General features: G+C 39.8%; 1 protein-coding gene across 2 annotated transcripts in view; it reads left to right on the top strand.

Annotated features, from left to right (window-relative positions):
• Positions 1-13,132, top strand: part of SEMA5A (semaphorin 5A) — a 519,394-nt gene extending 506,262 nt beyond the window's left edge. For both annotated transcript variants that reach the window (XM_033178781.1, XM_033178782.1), the window contains exon 23: positions 5,166-13,132. In XM_033178781.1, coding sequence (XP_033034672.1) covers positions 5,166-5,285 — 120 coding nt within the window. In that variant the 3' untranslated portion in view covers positions 5,286-13,132. The remainder of the gene's footprint in view (positions 1-5,165) is intronic.
• Positions 13,133-13,690: the final 558 nt, after the last annotated feature.

Raw genomic sequence — 13,690 nt, 5'->3', positions numbered from 1 at the left:
CTCTGCTGTATTCAGGAGACCCATCTCACATGCAGAGACATACATAGGCTCAAAATAAAGGGATGGAGGAAGATCTACCAAGCAAATGGAGAACAAAAAAAAGCAGGGGTTGCAATCCTAGTCTCTGATAAAACAGACTTTAAACCATCAAAGATCAAAAGAGACAAAGAAGGCCATTACATAATGGTAAAGGGATCAATTCAACTGGAAGAGCTAACTATCCTAAATATATATGCACCCAATACAGGAGCACCCAGATTCATAAAGCAAGTCCTTAGAGACTTACAAAGAGACTTAGACTCCCATACAATAATAATGGGAGACTTCAACACTCCACTGTCAACATTAGACAGATCAACGAGACAGAAAGTTAACAAGGATATCCAGGAATTGAACTCATCTCTGCACCAAGCAGATCTAATAGACATCTATAGAACTCTCCACGCCAAATCAACAGAATATACATTCTTCTCAGCACCACATCACACTTATTCAAAAATTGACCACATGATTGGAAGTAAAGCACTCCTCAGCAAATGTAAAAGAACAGAAATTATAACAAACTGTCTCTCAGACCACAGTGCAATCAAACTAGAACTCAGGACTAAGAAACTCAATCAAAACCGCTCAACTACATGGAAACTGAACAACCTGCTCCTGAATGACTACTGGGTACATAACGAAATGAAGGCAGAAATAAAGATGTTCTTTGAAACCAATGAGAACAAAGATACAACATACCAGAATCTCTGGGACACATTTAAAGCAGTGTGTAGAGGGAAATTTATAGCACTAAATGCCCACAAGAGAAAGCAGGAAAGATCTAAAATGACACTCTAATATCACAATTAAAAGAACTAGAGAGGCAAGAGCAAACACATTGAAAAGCTAGCAGAAGGCAAGAAATAACTAAGATCAGAGCAGAACTGAAGGAGATAGAGACACAAAAAACCCTCCAAAAAATCAATGAATCCAGGGGTTGGTTTTTTGAAAAGATCAACAAAATTGACAGACCGCTAGCAAGACTAATAAAGAAGAAAAGAGAGAAGAATCAATAGACGCAATAAAAAATGATAAAGGGGATATCACCACCGACCCCACAGAAATACAAACTACCATCAGAGAATACTATAAACACCTCTACGCAAATCAACTAGAAAATCTAGAAGAAATGGATAATTTCCTGGACACTTACACTCTTCCAAGACTAAACCAGGAAGAAGTTGAATCCCTGAATAGACCAATAGCAGGCTCTGAAATTGAGGCAATAATTAATAGCCTACCCACCAAAAAAAGTCCAGGACCAGATGGATTCACAGCTGAATTCTACCAGAGGTACAAGGAGGAGCTGGTACCATTCCTTCTGAAACTATTCCAATCAACAGAAAAAGAGGGAATCCTCCCTAACTCATTTGATGAGGCTAACATCATCCTGATACCAAAGCCTGGCAGAGACACAACAAACAAAGAGAATTTTAGACCAATATCCCTGATGAACATCGATGCAAATATCCTCAATAAAATACTGGCAAACCGGATCCAGAAGCACATCAAAAAGCTTATCCACCATGATCAAGTGGGCTTCATCCCTGGGATGCAAGGCTGGTTCAACATATGCAAATCAATAAACATAATCCAGCATATAAACAGAACCAAAGACAAGAACCACATGATTATCTCAATAGATGCAGAAAAGGCTTTTGACAAAATTCAACAGCCCTTCATGCTAAAAACGCTCAATAAATTTGGTATTGATGGAACGTACCTCAAAATAATAAGAGCTATTTATGACAAACCCACAGCCAATATTCTACTGAATGGGCAAAAACTGGAAAAATTCCCTTTGAAAACTGGCACAAGACAAGGATGCCCTCTCTCACTGCTCCTATTCAACATAGTGTTGGAAGTTCTGGCTAGGGCACTCAGGCAAGAGAAAGAAATGAAGGGTATTCAGTTAGGAAAAGAAGAAGTCAAATTGTCCCTGTTTGCAGATGACATGATTGTATATTCAGAAAACCCCATTGTCTCAGCCCACAATCTCCTTAAGCTGATAAGCAACTTCAGCAAAGTCTCAGGATACAAAATTAATGTGCAAAAATCACAAGCATTCTTATACACCAGTAACAGACAGACAGCCAAATCAGGAATGAACTTCCATTCACAATTGCTTCAAAGAGAATAAAATACCTAGGAATCCAACTTACAAGGGATGTAAAGGACCTCTTCAAGGAGAACTACAAACCACTGCTTAGTGAAATCAAAGAGGACACAAACAAATGGAAGAACATACCATGCTCATGGATAGGAAGAATCAATATCGTGAAAATGGCCATACTGCCCAAGGTGATTTATAGATTCAATGCCATCCCCATCAAGCTACCAATGAGTTTCTTCACAGAATTGGAAAAAACTGCTTTAAAGTTCATATGGAACCAAAAAAGAGCCCACATTGCCAAGACAATCCTAGGTCAAAAGAACAAAGCTGGAGGCATCATGCTACCTGACTTCAAACTATACTACAAGGCTACAGCAACCAAAACAGCATGGTACTTGTACCAAAACAGAGATGTAGACCAATGGAACAGAACAGAGTCCTCAGAAATAACATCACACATCTACAGCCATCTGATCTTTGATAAACCTGACAAAAACAAGAAATGGGGAAAGGATTCCCTATTTAATAAATGGTGCTGGGAAAATTGGCTAGCCATAAGTAGAAAGCTGAAACTGGATCCTTTCCTTACTCCTTATACGAAGATTAATTCAAGATGGATTAGAGACTTAAATGTTAGACCTAATAACATAAAAACCCTAGAAGAAAAGCTAGGTAGTACCATTCAGGACACAGGCATGGGCAAGGACTTCATGTCTAAAACACCATAAGCAACGGCAGCAAAAGCCAAAATTGACAAATGGGATCTAATTAAACTAAAGAGCTTCTGCACAGCAAAAGAAACTACCATCACAGTCAACAGGCAACATACAGAATGGGAGAAAATTTTTGCAATCTACTCATCTGACAAAGGGCTGATATCCAGAACCTACAAAGAACTCAAACAAATTTACAAGAAAAAAACAACCCCATCAAAAAGTGGGGAAAGGATATGAACAGACATTTCTCAAAAGAAGACATTCATACAGCCAACAGACACATGAAAAAATGCTCATCATCACTCGCCATCAGAGAAATGCAAATCAAAACCACAATGAGATACCATCTCACACCAGTTAGAATGGCAATCATTCAAAAGTCAGGAAACAACAGGTGCTGGAGAGGATGTGGAGAAATAGGAACATTTTTACACTGTTGGTGGGATTGTAAACTAGTTCAACCATTATGGAAAACAGTATGGGCCGGGCGCGGTGGCTCAAGCCTGTAATCCCAGCACTTTGGGAGGCCGAGACGGGTGGATCGCGAGGTCAGGAGATCGAGACCATCCTGGCTAACACGGCGAAACCCCGTCTCTACTAAAAAATAGAAAAAACTAGCCGGGCGAGTTGGCGGGCGCCTGTAGTCCCAGCTACTCGGGAGGCTGAGGCAGGAGAATGGCGTAAACCCGGGAGGCGGAGCTTGCAGTGAGCTGAGATCCGGCCACTGCACTCCAGCCTGGGCGACTGCGAGACTCCGTCTCAAAAAAAAAAAAAAAAAAAAAAAAAAAGGAAAACAGTATGGCGATTCCTCAAGGATCTAGAACTAGATGTTCCATATGACCCAGCCATCCCACTACTGGGTATATACCCAAAGGATTATAAATCATGCTGCTGTAAAGACACATGCACACGTATGTTTATTGCGGCACTATTCACAATAGCAAAGACTTGGAATCAACCCAAATGTCCATCTGTGACAGACTGGATTAAGAAAATGTGGCACATATACACCATGGAATACTATGCAGCCATAAAAATGGATGAATTTGAATCCTTTGTAGGGACATGGATGCAGCTGGAAACCATCATTCTTAGCAAACTATCACAAGAACAGAAAACCAAACACCGCATGTTCTCACTCATAGGTGGGAACTGAACAATGAGATCACTTGGACTCAGGAAGGGGAACATCACACACCGGGGCCTATCATGGGGAGGGGGAAGGGGGGAGGGATTGCATTGGGAGTTATACCTGATATAAATGACGAATTGATGGGTGCTGACAAGTTGATGGGTGCAGCACACCAACATGGCACAAGTGTACATGTGTAACAAACCTGCACGTTATACACATGTACCCTAGAACTTAAAGTATAATAATAATTATAATAATTATAATAATAATAGTAATAATAAAGAAAAGAAAAGGGTTCCTCTGAGCGTGATTCCAACACATCTTCTTGTCTCTGGTCACTGTTACTATGGGCATCAGAAGGCAATTTACCCAGTCCTGTGTTCCCAGTGAAGATTCAACAGCCATTTTTAAGATAATCAGAAATGTTTCTGCCATGAAGGTAAAGGACCTTGAAGGCACAGACAGCTGCCCAGTCTTTTAACAAATCCTGCCAGAACATTTTCCTGATACTTTGCCAAGACTAATCCTGGACAGATGGCCTCTGGGCACCCTCCTTCATCTTCATTTTATCCCTCTCCATATATATCTTCTATCTGGCTCAGTTGAGGCTCTTTGAAACTGCAGGTGACTTTAATGACTATGCACAGAAAATGGCTACAGTGATCACCTTCTAACAAGTTCAGGATGAAAAGCAGTTAAGGCATTTGAAACCTGATGCCCTTACTTAAATAAGTTCCGTCAAGGTCTCTGATAAATGTACTCACCCATGGTCATCTGAAAGCTACTTACATATCTATTCAGTTATATGAATATGAATTCAGTTATATATATTCAGTTACATTCAAACTGTCTGTTAATTTGAAATCATTCGAGTTTTAGGTTTTCTAGAGATTTAGAATTGGGTTTTCTAACCCCCTGCGTCTCTTGGTAACTTCATAGCTAAAGTTGAAAACTTAACCAGAAGATATCACAAACTGCCAACCTTATTCTGGTAATTAGGCAAGTCTTCCATGAGGCAAATAATCTGGGGAAGCAAATAAATAAGAAAACATATTTTAAAATAATGGAGCCTTAGCAGAGAGCTCAAATTCAACATAATAGTCATCCTCGTTTACTTAGCATTCTTAAACCTGTTTTTTTTTCTTAATATATTTTCCAGGCATTTAACAAAAACAACTTGATCCTAGAGGAAAGAAACAAATACTTCCACCCACATCTCACTGGGAAGACCTATTCTAACGCCTACTTTACAGATCTCAATAATTATGATGAGTACTAACAGTTCTTATGTTTTTGGCTTCTTGTAAATCCCCAGTTCCTCAAGGCCTGTGCCCCATGACTGCCCATGTTTCTGAGGCTTCAGAGTTGAAGTTTGGATACATTTCAAGCCACCAGTGTCCCATTGCTGCCAAAAATACACATTTTTAAAAGCAACAAAAATTGAAATATGACATCGTGAAAATCTTGACCATTGTTGAATGAATCAGGGTGTGAAGTTTTTAATTGTGTTCATCCTATTTTTCTGACCAGTCCATTGGTTTGTTTTTTGAGCTCTGTTTTATAAATGTGCCACCCACATTGGAAGCAGTCTTTAGAAATATGAATGTCTTCTTGCTTTGGGGTGCAAATCTTCATGATGTTTTAATTCAAGAAAATAGGCACTTTTTCTGAGAGACCTGCTCCCTCCACAAGAAGTGCTTAGGTCCATAATATTTCAAAAAATGAAGAAAAAGAATGTGGCCAAACAATTATTCACCATGGATCGCCCAACTTCCCAAATCTGGATAAAGCTATGGGATTCTTGGAAGCAGCTTGTGTGTTTTCATCTTGCCTGGGAAGCACAGGAATTCTACCTGGCCCACATCTGCAGAGGTTACAGTTGACTGTGAGGCACCTCACCTTGCTCCTGATGCAGTTTCTGTGCCATTGCTGGTGGAGGGAGCGGAGCAGAGGCGCAGGCACAAGGAAGCGTGGATGTGTTCTGCAGGTTGCTGCAAAACTCGCCTTATTCTGACTTTTGGATTTCATGGCATTCTAGGAAGTTCCTTGCCATGCAGTTGACCTGGAAGCCCACCTGTCTGGTCCATAGTAATGTCCTGAAGAGCCAGTCTGTAAAATAACCAACCACTTACTTAGCGTTTGGATAGACTCCACACCTCCTCTCTCCCTGCAAAGAAAAGTCTTGAACATTTATGATGTCAATTAGTGAAAGTACTGAAAATACTAAATTATAACTAAAAGCAACTTTTTTATGTTATGGAGAATATTGAAGGAACTGATATTAATGATAATCAGTGTTTTATTTTTCATCTCTCTGATATAACCAATGTGTGGTAATCAGCCCCTACCAAGAGCATTAATGCCATGTAAAGCTGGCTTTCTGGAGTCCGCCAAGTCCATACGAAGTGGTACCCCCAGTTTCTGCTGTTACTTACTGCCTCCAGGCCAGGGGAGCAGGAGATGCTCAGCTCTGGTGCCTTTTCTTTTATTTCAGTGCTGCCTTCCCACCCACCCAGTCCATCCACCCTCGCCTCTCCCTGCATGGAGGCAACAGCATTTCAAGATGCACCTTGGGAAGTCAGGATAGCTGAAAGTAAGGGTTTTTGGGATCCCTGTGGTCTCATCATTGATCATCGATAAGCATTTAAGAGTGTGATAACACCATTCACAGAGGTCCCCGGAAAAAAATATATACGTTTCTCACAAACAACTGATACATAACATATGGCAGTTAGTTGAATAAATATTGAAAATAATAACACGATTGAAAAAGTTCATCTGATGCCTCTGAGCATGTGATAAAGTCCTGGGTAGACATGGAAATGTGTTCTGACAAATGAACCTTCAGATCTATGAAAAAATATATAGTAGGGGTACTAAGGAACACAGAATTTTATTAGCATATGTGCTTTTACCCTTACCCTAGTTTCCAATTTAAAGAAACAATTTCAGGAAGTGTTAGAAGAATTCTGTTTAATAATGAGTATTGTTAAGTTCAAAATATAAATATAACCAAATTTACAGAAATGACACAGTATTGAAGTGGCAGGTAGGCTCTGTAAGTTCTTTTGGATTGCAAGTAAATGACATTCAGGGTCTTTGCAGTGGGGAGTTCATGTTGCCTCTCACGCATTCCTCATATGTCCGAGTCTTCTGTCTATATGCACATGATCAAAGCCCATACTCAGTAGGGGAAATCTAGCCAGCTCGTTCTCTAATTGTTCCTAGGTTGGATTTTCATCAGGTATTTCAACTCATCACTTTCTTGTATGAAAAAAAAAAATTATCACTATGTAGCACATTTTAGTTATTTTTTAGTCTTCTTCCCTAATATTTTGTAAGCTTAAAGGGACATTTTATTTTCCCTGGGAAAGAGAATTCTAATATTTCAAGAATGCTTCACTGGAATTGATGGGAAATGGCTTCTAAATGCCATCGAAGCTGGTCTTTAATGAATATTTTGCAGTGACTTGGGAAAACACCCTCCCTCACTACAGGATCTTCGTGGTGTTAATAATATAAACCTTTGAAATTAGCATTGCAAAAGAATCCCATTTTTGTTTCCTACCACACTGTTCAAAGGAACATTGTTTCTCTCTCTTCCTTTCTCTCTTTTATTTGACAGAATAGCAAGTGTTTCGATAATTTCAGGTATATTCTAAGTATTTTTACCAGCTGTGGAATAAGTTGTGTTTCTCCATCACTGTGTAGCTCCCGTTCACGTGTTCTGGCTCCGTACTCCATGCTTAATGAGTGAACCCTTCCACGTTGGGCTTTCACAGTGCGATCTCTCCCCTGTCTTGGAACCTCCTTCATAAAGCCGTTCTTCCTTAGGACTGGGCTGTCTGGGAGTCCTGGTGAAACTCTGTGGTTCACATTTTAAATTCCTAAATGACCTTTTCATTCTCTCTTTATCTTTGTTTTTGTCCTTCATTCACTCCTTTTGTTCTTCCTTCCTGCCTTCTTTTCTTCTTTCCTTTCTTCTTTAATTCTTCCCTTATTCTTTTTCTTTTTTCTTTTTTTTTTTTTTTGGTCCAAGTGGAACAAAAAGCAACAAATAGTTTTAAGCTACACCTGTCTGCACCTGATGTAAAATGACATTAATCACTATTTAACTTCTAAAGTTATTTCTGAATACAGTTGGAGATTGGCTGGTTTTCATGAGGAAGCTGGCTTTAGTCTTACATTTAAATTCTTTGAAAGTGACTCCCAGTGCTATTCAGGGTCCTTTCTTGAGGCGAGACTCATCACCATCTAATATTGATTTTACAGTGTACTGACAGTTTACAGGAAGGAGAACAGAATTTCTGTACACTGCACAACGTGTGGGCTTCCTTTAGCTCCAGAGACATGTGACTTTGGTGAAACTGGGGTTTTGTAACCTCTGAATGATATGGACTTAGTGAATTCTAAGGAACTCAGGGGACACGTGGTCAGGCTCCACCGCACGGAAGAGCCACAGTCTTCAGACTCGTGGCATTCCTTCTAGAACTCCCCATTCCACTCCGAGCATATTTCTATGCTGCTGCTTCTTGTGACTTACATGGGGCATCTCAGCTTCCTCATGTGTGTAGGGATGTTTCCCTAAGCCTGTTCAAGTAGACTCTCACTAGAGTTAGCATTCATATTTGAGGGAAAAAAAGAACATTTAATGTGTTTGTGTGGGGCTGAGGTTCTAAAAGAATTGAAAAGAGATGATGAACACTGAATGAAGGTGAGAGCATCCCTGCCGGGGAGAAACCTCTGTCCCTAGGGAGAGTCCATTCATGTTCATATGATCTGGGATGAACCAGGGGTCTGGCCCCATTGGGTCACAGGTGATGGCAAATAGAAAAGAAGCAAATGAAGGAAACAGTCGGATAAGTAGGTGACATGAAAGGCGGGACCTGGTTACCTCAGTGAGTGCTATGGACAGTTCCCAGAAACGGTGGCCCACTTCACAGGTCCATGGGTCTGACCCTTGGACTCTGCCGGGATCAACTGCCCTGAGTGCCAAAGTTTTAGTCAAGGGCGTCCTTACTTCCTCATTTATCTGCAAAAGGATGGAAATTGTGGGAGTCAAAGCCTATTTTGCTGAGTGTTTCCACTGGAGTCTCTGGTAGAATTAGTGAGTCATGCTGTCAAAGTCATGGACAAAGCCTGGGTGCCCTGGCTCATGCCTATAATCCCAGCACTTTGGGAGGACACGGTGGGCGGATCACCTGAGCTCAGGAGTTTGAGACTAGCCTGGGCAATATGGTGAAACTCTGTCTCTACAAAATATACAAAAAATTAGCCAGCCATTGTGGTGCACGCCTGTGGTCCCAGTTTCTTGGGAGACTGAGGCAGAAGGATCATTTGAGCCCTGGAGGTTGAGGTTGCAGTGAGCTGAGATCATATCACTGCACTCCAACCTGGGTGACAGACAGAGACCATGTCTCCAAAAAAGAAAAGTCTCAGTGGCGTTCTCCATGTCCCCAAGTGGCCCTCTAAGGGGATCCATTAGCATATAATCGAATATCAAAGGGAATTTTACCTTAAACATATATCAAGTCTATACTTAGCTAATCGTTTTGTCTAAACACAGCCTTGTTGGCATTTGAATTTACAAATATTCGTTTGCTTATTTGCAGTGTTCCTTTTGCTTTTAGAATAAATCATAAATATTTCCCGAATACTGTCAAGATATTTATTCACCAACTTTGTCCCTGGGCCATCAGCTTTCTTTAGCCTCCAGGTGTCGTTTACATTTCAGTGGGGTTTTCTTGTGTGTGGTGTTGGGGGTAACTCCATTGACCTCAGCATTTCTATCTCAAGAGGTGGCTCAGGAACACAGAACCAGAGGCAACAGGCACCAATGGTTGATAAAATAAACTGCAACTGCATGACCGTTTTCCACATGGCAGGGCTGTGCTTAAGCCCCACACCTCCAATAATCAATGTCTATGAAGGTATTAATAACCTTAACTGTATGCAAATTCTTCACCACTTACGATATGGTACAAACTGGAGTTTACAGATGGCCTCAGCCATGCCTAGCCCATTCGTTCATCCTAACTTCTTCACCACTTCCTGGTGTACTTGGGGAAGCATGTTGGCACAACGTTGCCAGTGTTTGATTACCTGTGGTTATCTGTAATTACCTATGCTTATCTTGTCATACACTAGATGCCATCTGAGCCCCTTACTTCTTTGGGCAGTGGGTGAAACGAGAGAACATAGAAAAATGTTCACTTTGACCTAAAAAATGCACAAAAGGGAATGCCATGCACGATGTAAGATAAAATATTTGGAGACAGGGGATCATTGTGAAATTTATTTCTGCTATTCTCCCGTATTGAGGTCATTAATTATAATTGATTTAAATATTTTTTAACTCTACAAATACTGAGCCAAGGAATTCAGGTTATGTGCTTTGTTAACCTAATAAAGCAAAGGAAAATATGTTGCTTTAATCCTTGCTTGTTAACCTAATAAAGCAAAGGAAAATATGTTGCTTTAATCCTTGCTGCTTTTCTCGTTTAGTAACAGAAAAGGTAAACAAGATGTAACGTTGAACTGCTGGTGATGATTTCTAAAGTGACTTTCATACTGCTTTCCTGCGGACTTATATTAAAGATGCATTGTACACATTGTTTTGGCAGATAGATCAGAGATACATTCAGTGGTCATCTGTTGCATTATCAGAAATGTGGTACATGTTATAGAAGAGTGAGGAAGAGAATCCTATCCTCTTTTGAAAATAGAGTTCACATTGCAAGTGACATAGAGCATTCTCAAAACCAAATTCAGAGCCTGGCACAAAATGTATACTTCCTAGTGAAAGCTGTCTCAAAACACAGTCTTTTTGACAGATCATATTAGATCATATCTGCCATAGAAAGGCTTACTCCCTGCAATCAGAGTCAATATCAATTATTGCTCAAGCAAACATGTTTTACTGTGTTGGTGCAATGGCAGGAACTAGTCAAGGGTACTTTCAGACCTGGAAGGAGGAAAGAGGAGGTAGAAAATCACTCTTTTGTGCTTCTTAAACTGTCAGTCAAGAAAATTTATTCCACCCCTTCATATTTGCTCTAAAATCTGGAGCCAGTAGTTCAAATGTGATCCTGTTCTTTCTCAGCCTTTTGCAATTTAATGCCAAATGGTCCAAATGTTAGATGAATGGCGGTAACAAAATGATTCAAATGTTAGATAAATACAAGCTGAAAGCAAAATCCGGACTCTGAAAAATCAGAACTATTCTATCATGTTGCTATAATGCGAGCATCATTTTCTCCCCTCTCTGTTAGTGCGGATAATTTAATTTCCTAGAAAAAGTTGCTAGTGCCTTGTTTAAGATGATCATTTATCATTTCATGTGGATACTATTGGTCCAATTAGAAGCAGAAGATTGATTGGATTTACTTTAAAGAAAATTATTCTCCTATGCCTCTTTGAACTCAGGAATAGAAAATGATCGAGAAGCACATCATCTTCAGATGTGATTTTTGCCCTCACTGGGGATGTAGAACCAGAATAAGTACAATATATGCTCAGAAGAGAGGTGACCTCAGTATTTGCCTTCTAGAAACTAACATCACTTTAATTTTTACTTGTTCCAAAAAAACATGATAGCGTTTGTTCTGTAATAAGAATGTCAACATGATGCCTGTAGAAGGTAGAGGTTTTCGTTTCTGTTTCTCTTCAGGCAAGTCCATAGATAGAGGAAGATCAGACGCAGGCTGGTGACAACTGGCATAGATACGGTGAGCACGGAATGAGAACCACCTACAACATTGCCTGATTATTTTTAAGTTCATATCAAAACTGCTTCACAAGTTCACAAACGTTGTCACTCTTAATTTGGGTTAAGAAAAGTATTAGTATTATCTCTGCTGAAGTTGACTGCTTTTCTCTTTTACCGTGACTGTTGGCCAAAAGCAAGCTGAACTTCTACACTTTGAAACAAAGCACAGTATGAACCTTTAACCCAAGCACCTAGTTTCACCACTGAGATTCTACATCATCTGCAAGAAAATGCACAAACTTGGTCCAATGTTGGATTCTTCAAAAGTGCATAGCAAAACTTTTGTGCTATGCAGCTTGATGTGACTTTTAAAGATGTTATTAAATGTTAAATGCCTCATTCTGTGTTAATTTGCTGTTGGCTGTTTTGTGACACAAAATAAACTTACTTGAGATTGTTTCTTTTTTTTTTTGTTAACCTTCTCCAAAGCCAATTTCAGCCCTTGGTAAGCTTGCAGACAAGCTACAGACAAGTTACTGATCTTAAATTTAATTTTGAAAGACCATGTATCTTAATTACAATTTAGCTTTTTAAAACAATGAGATAGCTTTACATTTCGCCTTTGTTTGAATGAGAAAACGGATCTTGGGTTGCTCTACTAGAACGCTTGTGGATTGCTGGGTCCTTCCCAAGGGGGCCATGGGCACACCACACTTTCTTTCAATCCTTACATTTGAACGATTGATAGTCTTCAAAACCTTCTTATTAGATGTACGCAATAGAAATTTCTAATGGTCATGACTTCTATCTTTCCTGTCCATCAATTCACTGGTTTTCAATGCTTCCTGAGAGCTGTCTAGGTCTGTATCCCAGATCGTTGCTTAATGACACCTGACAGATACAGTGTTTTCTGAAATCAGCTTAAGACACCAATTGTGGCAACTGGAAGCTCATCACCTGCTACATTGGATCAACTATGAAAGTCAGAGTAGGGGTGGGTGGAGGTCACCTAACCAACCAGTGTAAGTCAACTCATATCTGCTCCAAGCCTCAACTTTGAGAAACAAACACGTTTATAAGAAAGAAAAACGTAGCTATTATTACAGGAGTGAATATGTTGTGCTCTCTTACTGCTCTTGGTGCATTGCCAGTTTCTGTATCTCAACCCTGTTCATCATCTTTATGAAAAAACATTCTGAAGATCTATCCTCAGCACTGCTGAGTGCGCAGTCACCCTTTCCTAGCAACCCCCTTCTTACCATCTCTAGCTGCTGTTTGTGTGGGGAATAAAATGAGGGAATCCTGATTATGTACAGTATAAATTGTATTATATTTTTTGTACTTATGTTTTATGTACATAGTTTGTCTCATTCAATTGTATGTGAGAATTGAAATAAATCCTACTGTTGAGGAGACAATTTAGTGGTGTTTTTCTTTGTATCGCCTCCAAGTGTACTGTCTCCCCAGAGGTGCTAAGCAATGGCCACTGCTCAAAGGAGTGAGTTTTGTCAGACTGAAGTGCAGACCACTTCCTGCTGGGGAAGCCTCATAACACTCCTGTTTAATCTTCAGGCCTTTTGAATGGTGGCCAGGACAGGACATGAGGATGTATTAAAGCACTTTTAGAAATATTTCCATGGACAACAGGAAATATGTAACAAGGAAGGTCAATTAGGCTTTCTGTTTACAAAGCGTTGGTATCAGGTTGAGCTGATGAATGATGCATTGAGTTGTATTATACTTACCCTCTCTCTGACACACCCTATTCCATTCTTCTTTGCATAAAACAAGGTTTTTCTTGAATGAATGGCTGTCAGTTGGCATGAACACAAAGACAAGAAGCTTGACCCAGGAAGACCACCCTGTTTAGTGAAAGCCATATTTGAATGGTCATGATCCCATTAAAAAAGGAAAAAAAAAACATGTGTATGTATGTATTTCTATATCTCATATATACACAAATGTATATATAAATG

Source organism: Trachypithecus francoisi, unplaced genomic scaffold (assembly GCF_009764315.1).
Source record: "Trachypithecus francoisi isolate TF-2019V2 unplaced genomic scaffold, Tfra_2.0 Lachesis_group2, whole genome shotgun sequence".
Taxonomy (NCBI): domain Eukaryota; kingdom Metazoa; phylum Chordata; class Mammalia; order Primates; family Cercopithecidae; genus Trachypithecus; species Trachypithecus francoisi.
The sequence above is the reverse complement of the archived record's forward strand: the minus strand, read 5'-3'. Positions and strand labels throughout refer to the sequence as shown.